Source organism: Monodon monoceros, unplaced genomic scaffold (genome assembly GCF_005190385.1).
Source record: "Monodon monoceros isolate NGI ecotype Baffin Bay Population unplaced genomic scaffold, NGI_Narwhal_1 Super_Scaffold_9, whole genome shotgun sequence".
Taxonomy (NCBI): domain Eukaryota; kingdom Metazoa; phylum Chordata; class Mammalia; order Artiodactyla; family Monodontidae; genus Monodon; species Monodon monoceros.
The window spans coordinates 53,391,861-53,418,594 of record NW_021703786.1 but is presented as its reverse complement, the minus strand read 5'-3'; the positions used below and the strand labels follow the sequence as shown (position 1 = coordinate 53,418,594).

Here is a 26,734-nt window from a genome sequence, read left to right as displayed (position 1 = left end):
TGTTATAAAGCAGAGGCTAACACACCATTGTAAAGCAATTGTACTCCAATAAAGACGTTAAAAGAAAAGAACCATGCTAATAATGATGCTAATAACGAGAGCTGGCATTTATCGAGCGCTTACTGCATGCTAGGCACCGTGCTAAGTTCTTCATGTGCATGATCTCATTTAATCCGGCATCCCCATGAGGGCGGCCCTCCCTCTCCCTCTTTCTACAAATGATTGATACGGAAGCTCAGAAAGCCTCGCTAACACAGCTAGCAAGGAAAGGCAAAGGCTGGCTTTGAGCTGAGTCCTCTTAACCACTCAACTGTGCTGGGTACAGAGTTCTCCTATAATTCTAGAAGGTCTGAACAGCAAGAGCCCTCCATGTCACCTAGTATAGGCCCTGAGTTTTTCGAAAGGTGAGTGCAAAGCTCAGAAAGGGCACTGGCCTGCACAGAGTCACGGGTACTTTGGAGTGTGGAGGACATAGGAGAAAACCAAATATGCCAACACGTTCCACAGTGGGCCGGTGGTGGCATCCCCAGTGCCGTGGGGGATGCCGGCCAGGCTCACGGGGCCACGAGGCATCCAAGTCCCCTCGAGTCCACCAACCTCTCTCTCCCTCTGTGTCCTTCACACTCTGTCTCTCCCATTGTTTATCTGCTTCCTTCTGTTTCCGATGTTCCTCTCAGTTTGTCTGTTTATCTGTCCCTGTCTGTTTCCCCCTCTCATCAGACATCCGGCTGGAGTCAGGGTCCCAGCCCGGGGATGGGGTGGGAGTGGAGGTGGTGGACTTGGGCTTGGTCAGCCCTGGACGGTGGTCCTCACACTCATCACAGCTGGCTTTCTTCGAGGCCAGGACTGGGTGATGGTGTCGCTACTCCTGCAGCAGTCTGACGTCACGCTGCCAGGCCCCACCAGACTGGAGGGCGAGCCCCAAGGGGACCACATGCAGGCACCGGGCCTCCCAGGCTCCCCTGCCCCACAGAACGTAAGTACCAGGCACTTAGGTCCAGGTTGAGGCCAAGACCTGAGAGGTGCACGAGCGGCAAGTGGACTGTCACCCCCACCCCCCAGGGACCTGCCTGCATCTGTCTTGTCCCTTCCACCAGCAAATAAGTACCCAGTGACTCCCAGATCCAGAAGTGTCAGACCTGGGCCTCTGCTTGTCCCTTCAGTCTGGGGCTTTCCCAGGGCAGGGCTGTGCATCCATCCTGCTGGGGGCGACCCAGGTTTAGAAGCAGTGTGCTCTCGTCAGATTGGGGTTTCCAAGGGCAGGCTATGTCTCGCCAGAGCTCAGCCACAGACCCTTTACCTTCGCACAGAGTAGGGTCCCGGTGCAGCTTCCGCTCACAGGCTCTCTACCCTCTGTCCACCCCAGAAGCATGCCGGCTTCAGCTGCTCATCATTTGTGCCCGATGGCCCTCCAGAGAGGGCACCCTCACTGCCTCCACACAGCCCCTGCGCCGCGTCACCGGGTCCCGAGCAGGTCCACTGCCCAGCTGGCCCTGGCCTGGGCCCCTTCCGGCTCTCACCCTCAGACAAGTACCCCGGCTTCGGCTTTGAGGAGGGCCCGGCAAGCAGCCCCGGGCGCTTCCTCAAGGGCAGCCACGTGCCCTTCCATCCATACAAGCGGCATTTCCATGACGACGTCTTCCCTGAGGCCCAGACCGCCTTGGCCCTCGCTGGACACTCCTTTAAGACCCCAGGGGCGCTGGAGGCCTTTGAGGAGATCCCCACAGATGTGGGGGAGCGTGAGGCCTTCCTGCCCGGCTTCCCAGCAGAGGCCTGGTGCAACGGGCTCCCCTACCCCAGCCGGGAGCACAGCCCCCAAGTCCTGGTGAGTACCAGTGGCCGGCAGCCATCCCACCTACCCCCATCCCAATTCCTGGCAGCCCAGAACAAACCCCCCACCATCCCTTTCCACTCAGGTTCAGTGTGCACCAGGAAAGCAGCAAGCTCAGAGAGCTGGGGACTCTAGGCTTCATTCTGGGCCTCCAGGTCAGCTGGGCAAGGGTCGCTGCCCTGGCCTGGTGTGGAGGGGACAAGGTTGGGGAGGCCGGTCAGACCGAGGAAGCTGGAAGCTTCCCAGAGGCTCCTGAGTCAGGATTCCAGCGTGCAGCTTCTCTCTGTTTAAGTGTCAAGAATCTCCAGCCAGACCTACAGGCCCATATGCAAATGTGAGAAGAAAAACACATTCCAGAGGCCAAGAGAAAGGGTTTAGGGAGGAGCCACAGGGCACAATGTTCTCTCCAGCATCAGCCTACGGAGTTCAGAGAGGACTTAATTCTTCTCAAAGGACACTCTGGTCCCATTCTTTACCCGGAGTGAGGCCTGGGTATATTCATAGGAATACCTTGAAAGCTCATTTCCTTTCATAGCCCTACCCACAAGCTGTGTGACCTTGGGCAAGTCACTTAAGCTCTCTGAGCCTCATCAGAAAAGTATCGTTAATAGTACCTCATAGGCTTGTTGCCTTGGGAAGAGGAAGACTATTAGGGAGCTTTTCTCCCCACTCCCCAGCCTGGGCTGTGCCTACTCCAGATGCCCACCAGCTCTCCTTACCTCTTGCTTTCAAACAGGCTCCCATTCAATCCACAAGCCACCCCCAAAAAAAGCCTGTTTCCCAGGAGTGGAAGATAGAGAAGGCGCTGGGCTCCTACCAATTGTGGCCAAGACGGAGTCTGCTTCTGGTTCTGGGGCCCTTTGACGGCGTCTTCCTCAGGCCCATTGAACGTGGCAGCAGCCCCCAGTAAAGGGACCATCATACCAGTTACTCCCCCCTAAATGTCCACTCAGTGCCAGCCCGTGGTCACTGTGCCAGAAGCTTTCTTTCAAGTGCCCTGTTTCACCCTCATGACAACCCTCTGAAGAGTTCCCACTAACCCCATTTTACAGATGAGGAGACTGAGGCTCCATAGAGACCAAGTGACTTGCCCAAGGTGTCTCTCAGCCTATAAGAAGTGAGGCTGAGGTTTGAGCCCACTTTCTTACACACACACACACACACACACACACACACACAGTGTAGAGAAGAGTTTGGGCCCAGAGACCCACAGCAGGCTGGTTGACTCGGAGTGGTCTTGGGCACATCACTTCCCTTCTATGGGCTCAGCCCCACCATCTGCCAAATGATAGGGCTGGACACAGTGTTTGTGGCCCTTCGAGACCTGAGACTCTATGATTAGGGTTATCGCTGCATCAGCAATCCCAGGCACACCCAGAAAGAGCTCACAGCTGACCTGACCCTCTGGGCCCAGATGCTGGTTCCCAAGGCCCCTGGTAATCCCAGGAAGAATGGTCCACCTGCTCTTGGCCTTGTTTACCTTCCCGTTCCTAGCTGCACACTCTGTCTGGCCCTACTCTATGCTGGCCCCTGGGGGCTCCATGTGGGGCTCACAACCCATGGGAGGCCAGGATCTGGCCACCACCACCAGCAGCAGCTGCAGGCTCCCTCTGCCAGAGTGAGAAAGGCCACGGGGCTCCAGCAGACCAGCAACTGTGTAGACTCCCCAGAGCAGAGAGCAGAGGCTCTGAGTTGGGGATGGCCAGAGCAGAGGGGACTTGCTAGCCCCCTCCAGAGAGCCTGCCAGAGTTCCCTTGGGCTTTGCAGAAGAGGAAGTGTCAGGACCTTGGGGGCCCCAGCTGGACCAACCTCTCTGGCCACTTCCTGTGCTCCCCTCACCATGGCTCTGCAATGGGAATTCTAGAGCAGTGGTCCTTTGCAGACTGCTCTGAGGGGCTGGTGGCTCTGAACCAGCAAGCAAGTCCTGAGCCGGGCTTGGTGAGTGGGGTCAGGCAGTGCACCCTTGTGCCATTCCAGGGAGACCTCTGGTCCTACCCCAGCTTCAGTGTGACCAATGACAAGTCTCCCTCATGTCCCCAGACAGCCCAGCCTCAGTCTCTCACCTGCAGGGAGGTGGGGGGATGGGAGCCCTGTCAGTTCCAGCCTCAGCTCCACCACTAACTTGCTGAGTTCCCTCAGGAAAATCCCTGCCCTTCTCTGTTCCCTATTTGTTCTCCAGGAATAAGCTCTGGGGGAGGCAAAGTAGGGGTTGCTTTTGTGTAAGGTTCGAGACACAGAAGAGAAAAAGGAAGAAAAATATGGTCCAGCTCGGTCATCTGTTATTTTTTCCTTCCAGCAGGAGTCAGAAGTTGAGGTCAAGCCCCCACCTCTGGAGAGCGGTCCAGGGATGTACTGTTACCAGCCCCCCTTGCAGCATATGTACTGTCCTTCCCAGCCCCCCTTCCACCAGGTAGGTCTGGGGCAGGTGGGCAATTTTCCCCAGGGTCTCAGGATATTACATGTGTGTGTGGTGTGCGGGTGTGTGTGTGCACACCTGGATGGGCAGGTAGGGACAGCCAGGCCCTGAATCCCAGGCTGGGCCACCTGGGGTGGGGAACAGGGGTTCATGGGGAGGGAAGCAATCGCCCTTCTCTTGGGGTGGGGCTTGTCTGAGACCCTGGCAGTGCCTGAGAGGTCTCAGGAAAGAGAGTGGGACTGAGACTGGGGCAGGGCCGGATGTGAACCAAAAAGGGAGAGAAGAGGAGAGCTAGAAAAGGACTGAGCAAAGAGAAAAGGAGTAAATGGGGTGACACACAAGGCTGAGCAGACCAGGGAACAGTGAGCTTTCGTCTGGGTCAGCCACCATCTTATGTGGCCTTGGCCTCAAACTTCCCTTTAGCCTAGACAGGGTGGAACCAGGAGTGAAGTTAGGGGGCCTTCCCAGTTGGAGGTTACAGGTCCCCATCATCTCTGGCCCTATCCCCCTTCCCACCCCACTGCCCAGCCTCAGCTCCTCCCAGACGTACAGGAAGCCAAGTAATTGACCCATACTGGCATGGGATGGAGGTTTTTAAAAAGGGAAAGAAAAGAGTCCTAGAATAGCCAAGCAGCTCCCAGGAGTCGCCGGGCAAGACAGAGCAAGTGGCTGCCCAGCACCCAGCTTCATCCACCTGCAGCCTGGCACTGAGACAGGCCCTGCCTGTGGAGCAGGTTCTGCTCCCAGCTCTTTGGCATTGGCCTTGATCTTGGCCAAGCCAGGGAGGCAGGCAGGTGGGCGGGGGATGGGGGTGTGTTGGTCAGACTGCCTGCTTAGTGCGGAGAAAGAAAGAGAAGGAGGGAAGCAGAGGAAACACAAGAGGGATCATCCTCACTCCATGAGGAGCCTGGCTGGAATAGCCGAGCCCTCCTGAGGGTCACGGTCTGACCCAGGGTAGGAATGTCCCTGAGGCAGCCTGGCCCAACAGGAACTGAGCCACAGCAGGGTTAAGGGACTACCAGACCCTAGACGGCCTCGTCACGCCCAGCCCTGTCTTGATGCCCTCTATTTTCTGCACCCCCTCCTCGAACAAGATAGCCACACCCAGGGCTTTATGGAACCTGCAGAGAGGTGACTCAGTCACTAAGTGTCTCTCGGGTGACCTGGAAAGATCACTTCGGCCTGGAGCAGATGGGGGAGTCAGAGTTTCCTACCCACCCTCACCCCTGTAAAACACCATCCCTGGCACCGCAGCCACTCCCTTTGCCATAAAAACCACCTCCTACCCTCACCTGCCCACCATCGTGACCAGCCCTCTCAAGGAGCCACTGAAACTCATAAAAGGTGGCAGTGCCCAGCAAATGCCCAGGCTGGACACCCCACTTCCAGCCCAACCACTCCAGGAGATACCAGAGAGGTCTGGAGCACCTGCCCAGAAGGGTACAAGGGCCTGGGCTACCCCTCACGCTCTCTAGCTCAACTCCTGTCGTATCACCATGGCAACCAGAGTACCTAGAGACCTGAGAGAAAGATGCTGGAGGAAGGGAGCTCTGAGGCCTCTGAGATCCTGAATTCTGGAATGTGGATCTCCTCACAGGCCCCTGAATAGCTGCATCCTTGGCCAGCATCCTGATAGCTCTTTGGGGCCCATGACCATTGTGGTGGAGCACATGAGAGAAGAATCTAGCCTCAGTTCCTTCTCTGGATGTATATGAATGGGGGCAGGGAGCCCCCTTCCTTGGGAAGACTGGTTACCATGGCAACCACTCTGCCCCTTTGACCTCTACAGTACTCACCAGGTGGCAGCAGCTACCCTGTACCTTACCTGGGCTCCTCACACCATCCATACCAGCGGATTGCACCCCAGACCAGCACCGATGGGCACCAGCCTCTCTTCCCAAAACCCATTTACTCCTACAGGTACGTTTCTCAGCACTCCTGAGGTAGAAGGAAGAGGGCTGAGAGGACCCTGGGGAAACTGAGACATGGAATCCCTTGAGGTATAAGGGTAATGGCAGGGAGTGGAAGTCATAGCTAGTGGACTTCCAAAGGATGCTATAGAGAAGATTCCAGCATGGGGCAGGGGGATTGACTAGTTCACCTCTGACCTCTCATCTCACCCTGGGGAGCCATGTCTGTGGCTCAACTCAGCAGGTGCTGGTGCCCTGGATGAGCCCGCTAAGTTCTTAACTGAGAGTTTAGGGGGGATGATTCCCCCCTTCTCCCTCCCTCCTCAGATATAGAGAGAAGCTTCACCCCAAAGCTCTGCTGGAAGTAAGTGAGGGATGAGGTCTGCAGATGTGGCTCAGTTATCCAGCATCTGCCAGATCTGGTGCAACTTCTCTGGCGCTGGGGCTATAAGTACCAGGCCAGCAGCACCCAGCCCATCTGGGAGACCTTCCATCTGAACTTTCATTCATCTAACCAGCATCGATACTCGACCTCCTGTGTGCCAGGCCCCTCATGGGGTCAGGTCATCAGCCAGTATGAGCTCAGGAGAAGGAAAAGGAACTTAAACATCATCCAGGAGCACAGAGAAGGGGTTTGTGGAAGGCCAGATGATGAGCAGAAAGGAGCACATGCAATCTTTGGAGTCCAGTAGAACTGGGTTCTACTCCAGGCTCTGAATTTATTAGCTGTGAAACCTCAGGCAAGTTACTTAATCTTTCTGAGCCTCTGTTTATTCATCTGTTAAAAAACAAAAAAGAGAGAGAGAACTGCAATGTTCAGGCCTTTGGATGGATTAAGTGAGAGAATATGCTTGGCACTTTTTAGGGACTCAAAAAACCTTAATCCCCTCCCTTACTATCCAACATTCATGCAATCGGCTGAAGGCTGACTGGTAATGACAGCTTCCATTTAATGAGTGCCTTCTATGTGCTAGGCAGCATGCTTAATCCTCACGACTCTGAGACAGCTATTACTCTCTTCACTTCAAAGCTGAGGAAACTGAGGCTCAGAGAGGTTAAGGCACTCACCCAAGGTCACACAGCTAGTGAGTGGCCAAAGCCAGGATTGTAACCCAGCTCTCTCAGATGCCACGAGACCCTTGTATATCAGTAATTCCCGACTTCAGTGGACACTTTCTCATTCCTTCTCCTCTGGACCTCATAGGGCCTCTCACGTGTGAATTCTGCAGCAGACTATTCTTCCTTGACTATTCCAGCCAGGGCGGGGGTCGGGGGAAGACTCCAGGCCAGGTCAGAGGTTCAAACTCTCAGAACTCTCTCTGCCTTCAGCATCCTCATCTTCATGGCCCTGAAGAACAGTAAAACCGGGAGCCTTCCCGTCAGCGAGATCTACAATTTTATGACGGAGCACTTTCCTTACTTCAAGGTGAGCCCCAAATCCACTGCACCCCGCCAGCCCCAGGCAAGCCAGGCCTCTCTGGAACCAGAGGATTCCGTTGGGAGGTGGGAGATGAGTTTGAGTGAAAGCCAGGAGAGGGTGTGTCCCCCACATGTTTCCCCTTGTCTCCACTTCAGAAGGACAGTTCTGTGTGAGGAAGAGAGAGCTCAAGCCATTCACCAAAAGTCATACAGCAGGCTGGAGTCAGACCTCATGCTGGTGGAAGGTGGACATGGCAATTCTGATAGGCTTCAAGGAGTGTCCACCTACCCCAAATGGGGAGAGAGAGCTTGGGAAGAAATGCGAGGCTGTTCCCACCGCTGCCCCCGGGATGCTGTAGGACTGGAGGAATTGGGGTAGGAGCTGGCCAGCCAAGGTGACACAGGATGCTGGGGCTGCAGAACTCATTACCTTCCCGGGAGAGATTAGGATCTGCCTCTGTGGGCGGCAGTCTCAGCTGTAGTTCTGCCAGAAAGCAGAGTGTGGGCTTCATGGTCTTAGAGTGTCCTAGGGGACTGGCTGGTTCCCCCGACCTTCCCATGGACGGGATCTACCAATAATTTCTATCACCCACAGAAGGGGCTTCTGGGGCTCTAGCAAACTCCCTCCCTAGAGGCAGGACAGATGCCCTTCTCTCCATTTACTCAAGGCCAAACATCAAGTGGGACCGCTTGCCGGCTCAAGCTCTCTGGCTTTCCACACCACCCACTTCCCTTGTCTGATGCTCCCCAGGCCCTCCAACAAAAACCCCTTCTTCTGGAGTGGGTGCAGGGGAGGTCAGAGCTTGCGTGTGAGGGGTGCCTTCTCCAAGGCCTGCACCCTAGTGGATACAGTCTCACCTTCTACCCAGGCAGAGGGTGGGAGCTGCGGCCCAGGTAAGCCAGAACCCAGCTCCACCTGCCAGTGATTTCTGGCCCCACCATCTTCCCAGCTGTGCTGTCTGGGGGTAATTTGAGGCTGATATTCAAACAGGCTTGTACTTGCCGAGCTGCCATCAGATGAGGAGTGGGCAAGGTGGTCAGAGTTCTGGCCAAGAATGAAAAAGTATGGTCATCCATCAAAGGTCCTGGAAGGGAGAGGAGGAAGGAGAGTTGTCACTGGGATTCAAGAAGCATCAAAGCCAGTATCCAGAGCTGCCCCTCTACCCCAGCAAGTCAGGGGACCAAAGCCTCCCTGGCCTATAACGCTTTTAGAGGGTCCCCTAGGGCTTCAAGGAGCCAGGCCAGAGAGAGGGAAGTGAGGGCCCTGCCCCATTCCTCTCAGCCTGTCCTCCCCGCCAACTCCCAGCCCCTCCCTACGTCTCATCTTCCTGGCTTAATTATTTTTCCTGGGAGCTGTGTAATCCCTGTTTTGTAGGGCTGAGTAGTGAAGAGGTCTAACTGCTTTTTTTTTTTCGGTTCCAGTTGTTGTTCTTAGCCAGTTGCATCACTCCCTCACTCCCAAGTTTACATTTGACTTCAGAGAGAAAGCATCTGTGAGGATGGGTCAGGCCCCAGATGGTGAAAGCAGTCCTATGGGGTGAGCTGGGCAGGGCCCTTAGTTAGGGAACAGAATTGGAGTCTGGGCTCTGTCACCACCTCCTTGTGTGATCTAGGGCTAGACCCTTTCTTCTCTGGACCTCAGTTTCCCAGTCTGTAAAATGGTCAGGTTGAACCTGTTGGCGCGTAAGTTCCTTCCAACTCTCACCGTTCCCCTCTGACCCACCTAAGAATCTAGTTCAAAGATCCTCTGCCCCCTCTATCACTCACTCCCCAGTTGAAGGTCATTTTTCTGGGCAAGGACAGTGTGGACCCTAGGGTGGGCAGCACTCATGCCCAAGGCAGCTGAGATGGGCGTCCTGAAGCCCTGTGAGTCAGAGATGTGGGATTGGGGAAGTTCCAGCCACAGGACATAATTGCTAGCGCTGACCACCCCTCTTCCAAACAGGAAGTGGCTGGGGTGGGGGCTGCCCTGGCACCCCCAAATCACAGACTTATGGGGCCATAAAAGGGCCCAGTGCCCATTAACTCTGCCCACAGCCTTGACTCCTAGTAGGGACTGTCGTGGGAGTTGAAGCTGAATTCCCCAGCTGGCTGGTCCGGTGGCTCAAGAATTCTCTGTCATGACCTTGGGAGCCTTGAGGGTCATCTCAACCAGGCCCCTGACCCAGGCCAGCGGCCCCTGAGAAAGGCTCCAGCAGCTTCTGCGAGCAACTTGCAGTGACGCTGGCATCAGGGCCCAGTTCTGCTGGACGTGATTCAGCCTGACTGCTCCCTGGGGCAAGTGAGCTGGGGAGGAGGGAGTGGCTGCCCCTCATTAAGCAGAAACTGTGAGCTGGAAGGGAGAGGGGCCGAGGGGCGGGGGTAGAGGGACCTCATCAGCCAGAGCAGGCACTCTGCCCACAGTCACCCCTGCTGGGCCCAGGACTGTCACAGAGCCTGGGACAGAGCTGGAGGTGGGGGGAAAGGGGGTGCCCCCTGGCACCCCCGCCACGGCCTCTCACCCAACTGAGTCAGCCTAATAGTTTTTACAACCCTCCCTGGGCGCAATTACTGCCCTGGTGGCATGACCAGGCCTCCTAATGGGTGTTTATTCTGCTGGCATGAGCACCGCCCGCCTGAGGGCTGGCCTCCCCATCAGGCCACGCCCCCCAGGCACACACATATGAACACTCACAGCCACACACACAGACAACCATGGATACCCACATACACACTCAGAGAGACTTTCTCACACACACTCATTTCTCAGGGACACACATGCCCTCATACTCAGAGGACTCCACAGACCTACACCCCAGAGACAAACTCACAGCAGGGAGAGCTCAGCGTAGTGAGTCCCTCTCCACAGACGGGTCCAAGCACAGGCCTGAGGACCCAGTGGGGAGTGGCCCAACCGCAGGCTGGGGAGGGGCGGGGCCGTCCGTAGCGCCCACCAGCCCTTCCTTTATGAACCTCCTACGGCCGTCTCTGAAGGCCATGGAGTAGGACTAAGGCAGATTTTAGGTGCTAATAACTGTGAGCAAGGTTCTTGCCCACCCCTGCCCCACTACTGAAGGGTACCGAGTGTGGGCTGGGTGCTGACGAGGACGACAAGCCCCAGAGTGGGTGGCAGTTCTGTGCCCAGATAGCAAAGGAGTTTTCTGGCATCGGGACCCCGGCCTGAATTCTTGTCTTGCTCTGCTCCGGCAGACGGCGCCTGATGGCTGGAAGAATTCTGTCCGCCACAACCTGTCTCTTAACAAGTGCTTCGAGAAGGTAGAGAACAAATCAGGCAGCTCCTCTCGCAAGGGCTGCCTGTGGGCCCTCAATCCAGCCAAGATCGACAAGATGCAGGAGGAACTGCAGAAGTGGAAGAGGAAAGACCCCATTGCCGTGCGCAGAAGCATGGCCAAGCCAGGTGAGGCTAACGGCCATGCAGGGAGGGGCCCAGGTTGCCCATGAGGCAAAAAAATAAGAGTGGAGGAGGCAAGAAAAGCTGAGCAAGGAGAACTGATAAGTGAGGAAAGCGTCTGAGTGCGGTTCTAAGGCTGGGAGCGTTCGTGGGGAAAGGGAGGCCTCATGGTGTCTCTCTCTCTCTCTTGGGCCTTTTCAGAAGAGCTGGACAGCCTCATTGGAGACAAGAGGGAGAAGCTGGGTTCCCCACTGCTCGGCTGCCCACCCCCTGGGCTGGTGGGCTCAGGCTCCATCCGGCCCCTGCCACCTCCAGCCAGGTTCTCCCAGCTGCTGCAGTCAATCCACCCAGCTCCGGGCCCCATTCGTGGCAAGAATCCCCTGCAGGACCTTCTTGGGGGGCACGCACCCTCCTGCTATGGGCAGACATATTCGCACCTCTCACCAGGCCTGGCCCCTCCCGGACCTCTGCAGCCGTTGTTCCCACAGCCAGATGGGCACCTTGAGCTGCGGGCCCAGCCGGGCACCCCCCAGGACTCACCTCTGCCTGCCCACACCCCACCCAGCCACAGTGCCAAGCTGCTGGCTGAACCTTCCCCAGCCAGGACCATACATGAAACCCTGCTGCCAGACGGAGACCTTGGCACTGATCTGGATGCCATCAATCCCTCTCTCACTGACTTCGACTTTCAGGGTGAGCTGGGGATGGGAAGGGAGAAGTGGGACAGTACTGGAGAGGGACATCTGGCAGTGTGGCCCGTCCCGTCTAAGTCTCCAGGCTGTGGCCTGCTAACTAACTGCCGGGTTTCAGGTCAACTGGAGCAGAGAAGGCCCAAGCTGGGTCGGGGGTAGTGGTGGTTATGGGTCGAAGAGGAATGTACTTGCCCCCATCTCCCTCCTCCTGGTGCCCTTGAACAGGTTCCAACTGACCTATCATCAAACCGCTCTCAGCTCTGGGTGGGCTGGAAAGGGCCCGATGTTCCATTCCATATTCGGTTGTGAGTGACCGATGGTCTGAACATTCCCAGAAGCGATTGCATTTTCTGAGTTCATCTTCTAATGCAGAGGAAGGAGACAGATCTTCCCCCTGGAAGAACGGAAGGCCTCAGAGCTAGGCAGGTCCCGGGGGGAGAGGTTCTATCTCTTCCGTTCCATCTTGCCTGTTCCATCTCTGCACGTGGCCAACCCCACCCATTCCCATCTAATCTCCAGTGCACCCCCAGGTCCTGGTACTGGCCACAGGGGGTTTGAGGAGGGTGCTGACCCAGGCCTCAGACCTTCTGTGTGCACTGGGGTAGGAGACATCCACAAGCAGGTGGGGGCAGCCGACCCTCAGAGATCTCCCAGTCTGATGGGGAGAGAGCCCAGGTCTTGGGAAGCTATTGTTAGAAACGAGCAGCTAGAGCCTACCTCCAGAGGTAGGGAACAGGGCTCAACAGCCTCAGAAGAAGCTATAGACATGTGAGCTACCATAAGCATTTACCTGAGCCCTACTAACTGTCAGGCATCTTGTGAGGCGCTTTACATTTGCTCTCTCATGTGTGCCTATAGGATAGGAGGGATTATTCAACCCATTTCACAGATGTGTACCAAGGTTAAGTAACTTATTCAAGGTCACTTAGCTAGAAAGAAGGAAAGTTAAGGGAATTCCGTGGCGGTCCAGTGGTTAGGACTCCGCGGTTTCACTGCTGAGGACACAGATTCAATCCCTGGTCGGGGAACTAAGATCCCGCAAGACGCGCAGGGCAGCCAAAAAAAAAAAAAGAGAGAGAAAGAAGGAGAGTTAGGATTGGAACCCAGGCAGCCAAGTTCAGTCGAGGGTTTAGTTCAGCTCTCTTCCTCCAGACCCTGCAGCCCCGATACCCAGGGAAGGAGCTCCAGGCCCTGGCCTGCCACGATGCAGGTCACACAACACATAGAGGAGGAGGTGGTGGCAGCACTGTTTGCTCCCAGAGTCAGTGCTTCCTGGCTTTGCTCCTGTCCCATGGGCCCTGCAGTGGAGGATGCCCAGGGAGCTGAGCCCAACCAGCTCACTGGATGCAGCAGTGCATTGTTGGAAGATCCTTGGTCTGGGCTGCAGATCCACCTTCCTTGGGAGCCTGGGCAAGAGCCAGGGTGAAGAGTTCCTGGGGCTCCCTCCCCAGGGTAACCCCAGAATGTATAACATCTGCATCAACCCTTCCAACAGGCAGCTCTCAAATCCTTGATCATCTCCCCCACCCACAAGAAAAAGAGCCACACAGATCATCTGAGCTATGGCTTTCAAACTGTCCTACATGGGAGGAGGAATCAGAGAGGTTCTGCAACTGCCTGGGGTCACAGAGCTAGTGCCAAGGGTCTGTTCTCCATTCAGTGTTACCCCAATCCTGCTCTCTTTAGCATGTGAGAGCATGGGGTGGGAGGTAGGCAGGGCTCCTTAGTGCCTCCCAGTGACGCCTGTTCTCTCCCCCAAATAGGAAACCTGTGGGAACAGCTGAAGGATGACAGCTTGGCCCTTGACCCCTTGGTACTGGTGACCTCACCCCTGACGTCATCTTCAATGCTGCTGCCCCAACCCCCATCCCCATCCCACTGCTTCCCCCCTGGGCCCTGTCTGGCAGAGACAGGCAGTGGGGCAGGTGACTTGACACCACCAGGCAATGGGGGCTCCGGGGCAGTGGGGGACCTGCATCTCACCACCCTCTACTCAGCCTTCATGGAGCTGGAACCCATGGCCCCCGCTGGCCCCTCTGTGTACCTCAGCCCCAGCTCTAAGCCCATGGCCCTAGCGTGAGCTATGCTCAGTAGCTGCTCCAGCCTTTGCCTGGCCTGGAAGTCCCAGCTGGCCACCCATGTCGGGCTCACCTTAAAGGTCAAGGAAGGAACACACTCCCTGTCCCCTGTGCCACTAAGCCAGCTTGTTTGTTAGCTGGCAGCTGGGGGTGTGGAAGTCACCACCCAGGATTCTGCCCCTCACACATTTCTGCTGCCTGGTACACGAGCTCCTCGCTCAGGGCCCCTGAAGAGCAAGTGTCTGGGCAAGAAGAAAATACATTCTCCCTAGCTCACACTCATCCACACTTAAGCCCTCATGCACATATGCACGGGCGCACATGCACAGACACACAAACATACAGTTATGCAGACATACACACACACACACATACCTTATATCCACAGGAATCAGAACTACATCACAGAGCCTGACTTCATTTGGGGGGCAGCTGAGGGCTTTGGTTACCAAAAGCTCAGGGCCCCCATGCCAGGTCCAAGACCACCATGGAACCCCATTCTGACGTCCACGTTCTCTGCAGGCCCGTTCCCCTCCAGGCATGATCTTTCCCAGAAGCCCCCTGTATTTATTCTCCCATCTTCATCCCAGCGGCCCATCAAGAAGGAGGAGATATGGAGTTTCTCCCCAGGTTGTCTGTGGGCCCACCCCCGGGGGGCTGCAATTCATCAGCTCCCGCCCTGCCAGGCTCTACCTGTCCTCAACTTAAGCTCTCTCTGGCCTTTCCCAGGATGACACACAGGAGGGGCAGTGTCCACCCCAGGACCAAACTGAGCCCAATTCCGACACAAAGTGTTTGGAAAAGCCCTTGCCCTCAGAAACTTGAAAGTGTTCTTTTCTCCCAGCCCTGGGTGCAGGAAGGGCCCCTCCAGGTCACTACAGTCTCACTCCTGAGAAGTTCATGTAGTTTAGGCCCCAGCTTGTGAATTACTTCCAGCTGTCTCAGGCAGCCTGGGCATTCAGGGAAGGGAAGTCTGGTAGAGGCTGGTGGGGCAGCACCCATGCCCCCTTTCTTTGACTGCTTGGCAGACCCGGGATGCCCCTGGAATGAGGGGCTGTGACCCAGTTGCCCTCCATGCCCTACCTGAGAGCCCAACCCCTACCAAGTGGGAGCCTCAGCCTATCCAGGGTCTGAGGGTGACAAGAACCCCCGGAGGTTGGCCCCAGGTTCAGATGAGACACAAGCAGAACTCTTGAAGAACTGCCATTGTCCCCTGTCCTGGAACAATAAAGCAAGTGCCTTGTGGTCTCGGCTACCAAGTTTTCTTTTCCGGACCTCCCCACCCTGGGGCAGAAATGTTAGGACACACTGACTGTAGATTCCCTGGTCCTGTGATTTTACCCCGACCCTCACCTAGGACTGTGAAGTTTCAATCCAAAGAGTGAGGTATCTCGGAGTACTTCCTAACCAGCATGGGGAGGATGGGGCTGGCGGGGAGAACTTCCCCCAGGAGAACTTCCAAAAGGATTGGAAGCAGCAGCTGCCCTGCCCAGAGGAAGGGAGAGGGTGCCCTTCCACCACACCCCTTCGTACCGAGATCTACCCCTCCCTCCTCTCACCCTGCATCTCCTCACACAAGAAAGGGTCACTTCCCTACCCTGGCTGTGCCTTGCTGCCCCCACCTTTCCCTGGCTCGGCTCTGGGTTCCACAGATGACATGAATGGACCATAGCCCTGGAGGGCGGTCTCTGGAGGGTCAGGGGCCCACTCAGTCCCACTTAGGGTACCACCACCAGGCAGGCTGCTGTCACCAAACAGCAGCCCGAGAGGCAGCCCCACACTGCCCGAACAGGGCTGGGGCAGGTGTGGGAGCCAAAAGCACATACACGGACCTCAGACCATGAGTCTCAGAGCAGCCACAGGTGGGTCTTTTGCTTAGAAAGTTCTTCCAGGGGCTAGGCCTAGGGGCAAGCCAACACCACCTGCCTTCCCCAGAGGACAGTTCTGCATAGGATCCCATAATAGAACCCCGCCCTACATCAGCACCCTCCCTCACAGAGGCTCTAAGTCTGGGGCCGGGGCTAGAGGGAGAGGGCAGCGCAGGGAGTGGGGGAAGGCATGGGCAGCCAGTGCACCCACGAGGGAGACGCCCCCCACGCTGCGCGCTGCAGCCCAGCCCCGCAGTATAGGAAGTAGTGAAGGCTCTCTGTCAAGCCCCCAGCTGATGTTGCACCCCAGCTCTGAGCAACCCCAGGCCTGTGTCTTGATACCCAAGACCCCAAGGGCTGGGCAAATGTTTCGCGGGAGAACCCACTTCCTTGCGTCAGACGCTCGGACGTTGGAGACTCAGACAACCTGCTCTACACCTCCAGCCTAGGCAGCAAGCAAGGACATCTCCAGGAGACCTCAGTCCGACCTCAGTCTTTGGGCCCATTCGACACACCTACGAGTAAGCTTGCCCCTGTGCAAGTAAGACAGGTGGCAAGCAGATAAGACTTGGGGGTCTTATGTTTGCTTGTTTGTTTGTAACCAGACTGGCCCTTGGACTTAAAACCGGTGGTGTGGGGGGGGCGGGGGCGGGGGCGGCTTCCCTCTGAACTGAGCCTCACACTTCCGCTCATATGCTGCCTCCTGCTGGCCACCTATCAGCATGTGTTCAACCACCGTTTAGAGTGAGGAACAGTCTGAATGGATGCAGGGTCTGCATGCTCTAACACTATCCACTAGTCCTCTATTTGTGGGGAATTAACCCTTTTGTTCAGGGGCTCTAAACATGAGGGTTCTAAAACTGGTTAGAATTCATGAGTCCATGAATTTGAATAAAGGAATTACACCTTCATTTTCACTCATCTCTACCTCGAATTCAGCATTTCTCTCAATTAAAAAATGTCACCAATGGGCTTCCCTGGTGGCGCAGTGGTTGAGAATCAGTCTGCCAATGCAGGGGACACGGGTTCGAGCCCTGGTCCAGGAGGATCCTACATGCCGCAAAGCAACTAAGCCCGTGCACCACAACTTCTGAACCTGTGCTCTAGAGCCCATGAGCCACAACTACTGAAGCCCGCGCGCCTAGAGCCTGTGCTCCACAGCAAAGAGAAGCCACCACAACGAGAAGACTGTGCTCCGCAATGAAGAGTAGCCCCCGCTCGCCACAACAAGAGAAAGCCTGCGCGCAGCAATGAAGACCCAATGCAGCCAAAAATAAATAAATTTATTTAAAACAAAAATGTCAGCAACGGGGGGGCTTGCCTGGCAGTCCAGTGGTTAAGACTCTGCGCTCCCACTGCAGGGGGCACGGGTTTGATCCCTGGTTGGGGAACTAAGATACCGCAGCGGGCCGAAAAAAAAAAAGTCAGCAATAAATCACAATAGCTTTTCACAGAATCTGTGACTTTGTCATTAGTAGAGAAATCACAGATGTTTTCATATTACATTACAGGTATTGCAGAATATGTATAGATCTCTCTATATAGTTTTTAATTCATAAAATATATAGGATTACAATATACTTTATGTACGTAAAAACTTTATTGGGTCTTCCCTGGTGGCGCAGTGGTTAAGAATCCGCCTACCAATGCAGGGGACACGGGTTCGAGCTCTGGTCCGGGAGGATCCCACATGCCGCGGAGCAACTAAGCCCGCGAGCCACAACTACTGAGCCAACGTGCTGCAACTATTGAAGCCTGCGCGCCTGGAGCCCGTGCTCCGCAACAAGAGAGGCCACTGCAATAAGTCCACGCACCGCAATGAAGAGTAACCCCCGCTTGCTGCAACTAGAGAAAGCCCGCGCACAGCAACGAAGACCCAACACAGCCAAAAATAAAAATTAATTTTTTAAAAAATAAAAAAAAACAAAACCTTATTGTCCACAGGCTTCAGTAGAGACAACATTGGGTCCATGACACACAAAAAGTAAAGCACCCTTGCTTTAGTTGCCAGGTGGTGGGGAAATGGAGGGTGGCTCTCAGGGGAGGGGCCAGCCTAGGGAGGAAGGCACTAGAGGCTTGGGACAGCAGCTCTTCACCATCTGGAAGGGAAGCATCTCAATATTTTACAAAAGGTGTGGCAGTCCCCATGTGCACCCCGGCTCCAGCCCAGGTGGGCACGTGTGGTGGGTCTCCCTGTAGAATTTGGGTTTTCCTGCTCAACCCAGGGGTGAGGTCCTCGTGACACCCCTAAGGAGTCAAAGCAAAAATATCTGGCTGACTTCAAAGAGACAGAATCTGAGGCCCAGATCTGGCAAGGTCCAGATCAGCCTTCAAGGTCAACAGCTCGTCATCACCAGAGCCAGGACTAGCCCCACCTGGCCCTGTCTTCTTCCTCCTTCTACTGCCCAGGGATCCTCTGGGTTCCCAGGAAAAGTGCCAGGAACCAAATGCATCAAGTTGCACCATTAGCAGTAGGAACAGTGCCAGAGGCATGAAGACTTAAAAGGAGGCAGGGTGCCAAGGCTTCTCCCAGCCAGGCTCCTCCAGGCCCAGGGGACACAGACCTCTTCAGATGAGGGCCTCTTTGGTACATGCTCCAGGGATGAGGACCTCAGAACAGGGGCCTCCCTAACCACCTGAAGGTGGAAGTACAGCAGGCCCGATCCAGGACCCCAACCTGATTTGATTTAGCAGGTGCAGTGAGGACTGTTAGCAGAGTGGTAGGGGAGGGTTTTCTTCCTGACACCTGTGTTGGCCTGAAAGTCTCTCTTGCTTGCTATACCTTCTCTGTATACTTGTAACCTCCAAAACAACACTTCCAACTCCAAACACTTGTATACCTGTACAGCCTCATCTGCAAACCAAAACCCCCTCCCATCCCACGCCCCTTCCTCCCCTTTGTGACAGCTGACAGCTGCTGACCACTTACTTCTTGGTGAAATTCTTTCTTCCCTCAGTTTTAACACAGCCTGCTCCCAAACAGACTCCTGCCCTCACCTCTCCGGCTTTTCTTCCTGTCTCCATCACTGGTTCCTCTCCCTCTGCCCTGCTCTCAAATGCTCATTGGCCGTCCCTGGGGTTACACACGCTCATTCAGTGACCCTCCATTGTGAGGGGTGGACGGTTAGCACTGAGTGTCCCATTAAGTGGAGCACATTTGGCATTCCGGTCCCCTGCTCACTGAACACCAGTAGAGCCAGGTAGCCACCATCACAAATGCTTGAAAATTTAGGACGACTTTGACAGGAAGAGATGAGGGAAGAGCATTTAGGCCCAGTGAACGGCATAAAGCAAAGGTTTGGAGGCAAGATTTATCAGCTACATTCAAGAAAGTGAATATTTACAATGCGAAAGACCCGTGGAGCCTTGTGGTTCAGGTGTTGGGGCTTCTGACAATGGTGGGCCACTGAGGAGGGCTAAGCAGGAATGACCTAGCCAGATTATCTCTGGCAGCTGAGTGAAGGGTGGATTGGAAAGAATGAAGCTAATAATAGCCAGTATATATTGAGTGCTAGGCTCAAGCCTGGGTGCTTTATATGTGTTGACTTAGACTGCTCACAATCAATTCTGAGGATTATACCCATTTTTCAGAAAATGCAGGCCCAGAGAGGTTAAATTGCACTGCCAACATTGCACAGCTATTAAGTGGCAGTGTCAGGATGCAAATCTAGGCAGTCTGGCTCCAGAGTCCACATACTAGCGTAGTAGTGGCAGAGGGATGTTGAGGAGTGTTAACTGTAGGAATTCGAGTGAGAGGTGAAGGAACTGGAGAGAAGTAGATGAAGTTGAGATTTTTAAGAGGTGAAATCTCCACGACTGGTGACTGATTGGATGGAGCTGGAAACAGGGAGGAGTTGAGACTGAATCCCTTGTTTGTGCCCTGAATGCTGGGGTGAATAAGATTCTTCCAAGAATCCTCCCTAGGACCCTCGAAGCAGGACGACTCTTGCTCCCCTGTATGCCCAGTTCATCTCATTCTAGGGACAGGTATTTGTTCCCTGTGTCTCACTCATTTTAGAATCCCAGAGTTCAGCCCAGGTCCTGGCCCCCAGCAAGTGCTCCACAGAACCCAGTTGAATTCCAGCCCTTCTAGGCCCCTCAGGGTTAGATGAACTCCTCAGCCCAGAGAGGGAGAGGGCAGACTAGCGCCACGTGTGTCCAAACTGGCGCTTGGAACAGTAAGCTGTAAACCCTGCAGTAAACTCTCCACCGATCTCAGTTCCTGAATTTCCTCCATTAAGGAAACAAAGACCTCCGCTGGGTCTGGGGTAGGACTGGGGGTGATGTTATATGCAGGGCAGCCAGGCCAGAGGGCCTCCCCAAGGCAGCTGAGGGCAAGATGGCCCCAGGCCTCAGCCTTCTCTCACTGATGAGGGCTAAAAGGACAACCTAATGGTCCTAGTGGCCTCTGGGGGTCAGGGAAGGTGGGGTAGAGGGCAAGGCCACCTCCCCAACACCTCCCCTCCCACCGTAGAGTCGGGGGCCCTTGTCCCAGCCTCTCTCTGTTCTTCAGGGCTGGCTACGACTTTTGGCCAAAGCTTCCCCTCTCAAGGCCTGGGTCTCCTTCCTTATCAAAGGAAAAACCCTTTCCAGCTGCAACACATACTAAGTGCTGACTCTAGATGCCGGGTGGGGGTCAGGCTGCAGCGGGTTAGGAGACAGGAGGGCCCTGGGGCCACATCACGGCCCCCTCAGCCACCAGCACACGCACATGCTGGCCCACAACCAGAGAACAGAAAAGGAGAAAGAGTTTATTGAAAACTATATACAGTTGGTCCAACCCCTACCCCAGGCTGCAATCTGGGCAGGTCCCTCCCACACCTCAGGCAGGATCTCAGCCCCTGATGGTAGAGGCCGGGGCTGTGGTCAGGGCCCAGACCCCCTTGGGAAGCTTGACTGCCAGACCCCACAAGGACCTTCCTCTGTGAATTTACAACTCTAAATGGCCTGTCAGTGGTGGGCAGGGGACAGGGAATGGGTCCCTGCCCCGACCTAGTCAAAGCCTGGATAGGGGAATACTATTCTGAAACTTGGGCCCAAGAGGCCCAGCTCGGCTGTCCGCAAGTACTGGCTACTCCTCCCACGGGAGGTCTTCCTGGCTATGGAGGCAAACAGCCCCCACCACCCCACCCCACGTGCCAGGCCCCATGGGCTGCACAGACTTGGACGGGGGACATCAGGCACCCGCCCTCCCAACACTGACTAAGGGTTCAGGGCTTCTGGAGCACTGCCCAGGCAGAAGACCTGGGGCTGACAGGTGAGTGCTGGGGTGGTCACGGCTGCGGGCCCAGGACCCTCCTGGGGTAGGGGCTGGTTTGGGGGTCAGGGCGTCCCGCTGTAGGAATAGTCTGCTTTGTTGTGCATCACCAGCCGGTCATCCACGAAGTAGAAGCTGTCAGACTGTGTTTCATATGGGTGACGAATCATCTCGTTGACTGCAAGAGAGACCCAGCCAGTTGGGGCAAAGGTCAGAAGCCTGAGCCAGGCCACTGCAGGGGCTTCAGGACTAGGGGACGCGGACAAGCTGAACAAAGAGTTCCCCCAGCCTCTTTGAGCCTCAGTTTCCCTACAGATGACACACGAATGGTGGCCGGACACAAGAGACCCAGGGAGGGAAGAAAGGGGCTCAGACCCACACTCCCCACAACTTGGTCTCTCTGAGTCCCCCTGCATCCCTCCCACAGGGCCCTGCCCACGCACTCAGCTCCTCAGAGAGAGGGGGGAAATCATAGATGTGCTCGCAGGTGTTCTTGCTGCTGGGGATGCAGAAGCCAAAGTGGAAGTCAAAGCTTTTGAGCAGCTGGTTGCGGAAGTAGTGCCTCTCAATCATGCGGAAGTTGTTGACAGGCTTGTCTCCCACTGTGAACTCCACGCTGAGTGAGAGAAGGGGGCGGGGCTGAGCTGGGACTCAAGAAGGGCTCCCTACCACCCTCACCCGCACCTCAGCCCCCACCCCTAGCCCTCACCCCGGCCCAGTGACTCACGTGGCTCCCACCTGCCTCAGGCGGAGGAAGGCAGGCGTGAACTGGTAGCGGACAAAGCGCCCAGCATTGGGGTCCAGGTCCCGTGGGTTGATGGGCAACCGCTCTGTAATGCACCCCAGCTGGGGCTCAGTGGGTTTCAGGCTGGGGCCCATGCCCACCCGGGCTTTCACCCCAGGGCCCGCATCTGTCTGAATTTTTCAAAACTCCTCAGGAGATCCTGATGTATATTGAGGGTTCAGACCACTGGCTGAATGCTTCCAATTGCTTCCAACTGGTCAGCGGGTCACCAATTTCAACTGAGATTCCCTGAGCCGCAAGAGACAAAAAGACCTGGGGCCTCTGGGACTGCAGTTCCCAAGGGGGCCTGCAGGGGGCAGGCTGGCAGGGACTGAAGAGGCAGGATTGTCTTCCCAAGATGTCTAACCCCAGGAGCACAGGGAAGGAAAAGAAGAGGCCCAGCCCCAGGCAGAGGCCCCCCTGCCTGGTGTCTCCTGAGAAGGCCTGGGTGCAAATCCCAGCTCTGCTCTGACTCCTCTGTAGCCTGAGGAGTCCCTGGGCAGCCCATTTCACAGCCCTCGCCCACCTCCCTCTGTTGATGGCCCACCCAACCCACTCACCTGAGGCTGGGGGCTTCTTGATTTCAAAGAGAACAGTGCCTGAATCCATGTCCCGAATCTTGAACCTGACGAAGTCAATCTTGTAGATATTCTCCTCAGGGGAGCACAGGTAGTCTAGGGGAGACGGGCGGCTGAGCAAGGAATGGGCCTGCCCAGAAGCCCCTGCTGCCAACTCAGCTTTAGTGGAACCCTGAACTAGCTACCACCTTCCCTGCTCCTAAGATCATTGCCTTGCAGAAAGAGAGAATTGAGCCCCCACCCTGGGGGAGCCCCCATAGTGTGCGGGAGACATAGCTCTGCCATTGGGATCTAATGGGAGACAAATCGTTCCATCCTGGTAGCCTCTGGGGTCAGGGGGGGGGCAGGGTGGAGGACAAGGTCAGCTTGCCAACACTCTGCCGCCCACCCAGGGGTTGAGGGCCCTTATTCCAGCCTCTGCTTTGCCAGGACTGGCTCGGTGACGGTTAACCAAATGAGTCTCTAATCTGATGGGGAGCCCTTCCCCCGCCACCATGAGAGGGAAGATAGAGCCCTGCTTTTAGGAACCTCAGTCTAACAGGGGTGACACAGCTCTACCTCGGGAGAGGACGCCCCCGCCCCCACCCCATAGCCACCCCTGGCACACATCTAGGTGTGTCAAACAAGGACTTTCTCTGACCTGGGTAGTGCTGGGGCAAGTGAACAACCCTTTCCCTATCCCTCCTCACCCCCCACCCCGGCCCCTCCTCTCCCCATAAGAGGCTTACACAAACCAGCTCCCTTAAGCAGCTTAGCCAAAGCTCTGCTGACTCAAGCCCAGAGCCTGGAATATTGGGGGGAAGGGAGCCACCTTTGCTCCCATCCCTGTTGATCTTCAAGCAGGAGGAGGTCTTAGCAAACAGAGGGAACCCCCTCAAAGGTCATCCATCCAGCCTTGATGCTGAGCCACCCCCAGAGAGAAGAGTACAGGCAAGGCCAGTAAGAGGGTGTGGCAGGTGCATCGGGGGTGTGCATGGGGTAAGGGAAGTCCTCGAGCCCAGAAGAGGAACCAGGAATAGTGGTGGGCCCTGCTTGAGGAAGCTTAGAAATAGCAGGGCCTGATCCAACCCTCACCGCTCTTGCAGCAGCAACTGCAAGCACTCAAGGAGGCCCTGGCAGCAAATAGGAAGGAACAGAGAGGTGCAGTGGGGGCTCTGGTGCTGTCAGCCTGCATAGCATCACATCCTCCACATAGAGGCCCGGAAATCACCCTCCAGGTCCCTAGACCACCTCTTATTCCTCTGGGGCAGGAAGAGGAAGTGAATGTAAAGTCATTCTCTCTCCCTCAAGCCTGGGGCAGCCCCCTCCAGGAAGCCCTCCTGGTAGCCACCTGGCACCTTGCGGTCCAGCAGGGACTACATAGGGCTTGTGGAGGGGCCTGAGCCCTGGCCTGCCCATCACAGCCCATGGTGGTGAGAGGAGAGGAGGATGAATGGAAGTAGGCAACTCCTACCTCACGCTGTACACACCTTATTTTCACAGAAAGTAAGCACTAATCCAAAGATGTAGAAGGAGGGTGCCGGGCATAAGGAGAGGATGTGGCAGAACTGGGAACAGCATCCTAGTTGCCCAACTCCCAGCTCCCCATAAAGCCCTCCTTCTTCCCCCATTCTCTAACTTCTGGAGCCTCTCCTCTCATTTGAGAACAACTTGCAGTATGACCTCAGTCTATTCTACCGCAAACTCAACCTATCAACTCCTCCGTCCTTAGAGGAAGTGAGGAACAGGAGAGGCCCATGGCTCAGGACACCACCCCCACTCCCTCCCTCTGCTAGAGAAGGATGAGGCCTGGGACCAAGGGTCAGGCCAGATAAGGGGCAGGCTGGCCGAGGGCTCAGAACACAACTGCTCCCTTCCCCTCAGCCACAAGGAGCTTCCTAAGCTGGATTCAGGGCTGAGTAATCCAGGAACAAAAAACCTCAGACCTGTGCGATTAAGGTCAGAAGAGACCAGGCAGGGGTGTCAGTGAGGAGAGTCCTGGAGGCCTGTTCTCAACTTTTACAAAAGAAAGCGCTCCTGTGAAGACTCTTCCTCTGCTCATCTACAGCAGATGCCGCATCTCTAAGGGCTATAAATTTCCTCCAAATTCAGAGACACACGGTTGTACACGGGTTGGAAGCCCCCATAGTTGCAAAATAACTTCTAAAGTTACCTAGGACCTGGACAAGTTATACACCCTATAAGGAAGTTCTGACCCAGAGCTAACCTGAATCCTAAATGCTGCTGTTGCCAATTACAGCCCAATTGGCACCAACATCGGACTGGCCCAGGCCCCCTCCCTCTACCAGTGCCTGCTTGGGTAAGGCAGCTCAGCGCTCTGGGGGCCTAGCCAAGAATGGTTGCTGCCTGGCTCAGAGAGACGGGAGATGCTGGTCCCCCGAGAACCCAGATGCACAGGCCTAGACCTGCCATCATGGTCTCCTCCACAGCTCTGTTTGGAAGCCCTGGGCTCTGCTGCTCCTGCAGCTCCAGAGCTCAGGTCCACTCCAGCATCTGCCCCCTACCCCCACAGGGGAGCCCCAAGAGTTGCTCTCTCAGAGGGAGCTGCGGCAGGGTTACAAATCAATGAGGCCAAGGTAGTAGGCCACTCCAAACGCCTTCTGTTCTTTGAGGCTCAGCCACTGCCTCTGCCATGAGACTTTCCAGTCCTTGTTCCCTGCCTATGGTGACCCCCTCCCCTGCCCTGAATGCCCAGTTGTCTGCCTCTAGGCAGCAGCCATGAGCAGTCCTGTGGGGCCCTCAGCACTATTGATAAAAGAGCCCTATTTACAGGGCATGCACAGCGTGCCAGGCATGGTGCAAAATCAGAGGATTTATTTTCACAATAGCTCTGCAAGGTAGGTATCATTATCCCCGTTTTACAGATGAATATGCTCAGAGAGGTGAAGTTATTAGCCCAAGGTCACACAGTCAATTACATGGCAAAGTTGGAACTTCAACTTAGGCAGTCCAGCTCAGAAACTCAACCACAGTGGAGACCTGGCCTCCCAAAACAGGACAGGCCCTAGTCCAGGCTAAGAGTGGGCATTAACCCACTCCCTTGAGAGCGCCCAGAGCCAACCCACTGAACCTTCCTCCTCAGGTCCTTTCCTGGGGAGGGGGATGGCCCCAGAATTCCTGGGGTGTCCAGGGTGAAGGCATTAATGGTCGGGGAGAACTGAGGGTTTTGATACCACCCTAGTAACTCAGCCTCCATCTAGCCTCCAGGGTGGAGGAGACTGAGGGTAGACTGCACTCAGCCCCCTTCCTCATTATTGCAGAGAAAATCTTCAAAGGGCTCTGAAGACTCTGTGGGGAAGGGGTCACAGTTGCAGGTGTTGCTCCACTTCCACCTGGGAAAGGGGGATGGACTCCTCAAAAAGGAAGGAGTGGGGTGGAAATAAATCTCTAAAGGGACAAGAGGGACGCAGAGAGAGATCAAGGGAAGGGGGAACATGAGATCTCAGGCCTGTAGTCAGACGTGGAGGGGGAGTCGGACGTGGAGGGGGACTCTGGTGGGGGAGGGGAGGCGGGGGAGGGCGGGAAAGGGGGCGGGGGCCCGGGCTCCGCGCGCCTCGAGGGCCCCCTCTCGTGCTCTCCCGCTCCCGCCCGCGGGTGGCGCTCCCTCGCGGGTGCTCACCGCCCGTGATCCGCTGCAGCCCCAGCACGTCCTCCGGCCCGATCTGCTGCTTCCTCTGCAGCGGCCCCGGCCTGGGCCCCGGGCCTGCCTCCGGCTCCGACTCGGACCCGGATTCGGATTCCGCCTGCAGCTCCGTCTTGGTCTCCACGCTCCGGCCCGAGGCCCCTGGAGCGGGCTCCACCCCCGTCCCGGCCCCGCCGCCGCCCTTCTTCACCTTCATGGCCTCCCGGGGCCGCAGCCAGCTTGCTGCCGCGGCGGCTGCCTGCGCCGGCTGGAGCCGAGGGGAAGGGGGAGCGTCCGCAGCCCCGCCCCCGGCCGGGCAGGGGCCCCAGGTACCGCCCCGCCCCCAGGGTGGGCCCGGTACTGGCCCCGCCCACCTCCCGCCCACCTGGGCTACTCACCCGGGGCAGGGAGGCGGCCCGCCCTGGGCTTCTTTCATTTTTTCGATAGGGATTTTAAGGGGTTTTGGCTACCTTTTCCTTCTTACTCGCTGTGCTCTAGCCACTCCGCCCCTCCCTCTGCCCGCAAGCAAGTTCCCACCTCAGGGTCTTTGCCTGGGATGCTCTTCCCCCAGATGGCCTCCTCTTGTCCTTCTGGTCTCAGCTCAAATGTCATCTGCTCAGAGACCCTCTCAAACACCCCCAGGCACTATCTGATCAGCCTGTTTTTTCTTTCTAATGCATTATCTGAAATTAGTTTCATTTGCTCACTGCCTCCGCCTCCTAAAAGACCAGTTCGGTGAAAGTGGAGATCCTGTCTTTGTTCTCTATAATACCCAGCACCTAGCACAGTGCCCCGTGCAGCCTGTGCTCAATACCGTTGACCCTCGAACAACATGGGTTTGAAGTGCGTGGGTTCACCTATTTGTGGATTTTTTTCAGTAGAAAATAC

The 26,734-nt window shown here is 56.1% G+C and overlaps 2 protein-coding genes across 2 annotated transcripts; one reads left to right on the top strand and one right to left on the bottom strand.

Moving 5' to 3' along the window:
- Positions 1-832: 832 nt before the first annotated feature.
- On the top strand, positions 833-14,486 carry FOXN1 (forkhead box N1). Its single transcript, XM_029212814.1, has 8 exons — positions 833-976; positions 1,367-1,825; positions 4,131-4,241; positions 6,037-6,167; positions 7,487-7,583; positions 10,766-10,973; positions 11,169-11,660; positions 13,423-14,486. Exons 1-8 carry the CDS (start codon positions 854-856, stop codon positions 13,737-13,739), a joined length of 1,938 nt encoding a protein of 645 aa, XP_029068647.1. The 5' UTR covers positions 833-853; the 3' UTR covers positions 13,740-14,486.
- Positions 14,487-20,335: 5,849 nt separating this feature from the next.
- UNC119 (unc-119 lipid binding chaperone) lies at positions 20,336-26,129 on the bottom strand. The gene is made up of 5 exons (XM_029213214.1): positions 25,844-26,129; positions 22,207-22,320; positions 21,590-21,692; positions 21,306-21,478; positions 20,336-21,040 (listed from the first exon to the last, which is right to left on the bottom strand). Exons 1-5 carry the CDS (start codon positions 26,061-26,063, stop codon positions 20,928-20,930), a joined length of 723 nt encoding a protein of 240 aa, XP_029069047.1. The 5' UTR covers positions 26,064-26,129; the 3' UTR covers positions 20,336-20,927.
- Between the last annotated feature and the right edge of the window lie 605 nt (positions 26,130-26,734).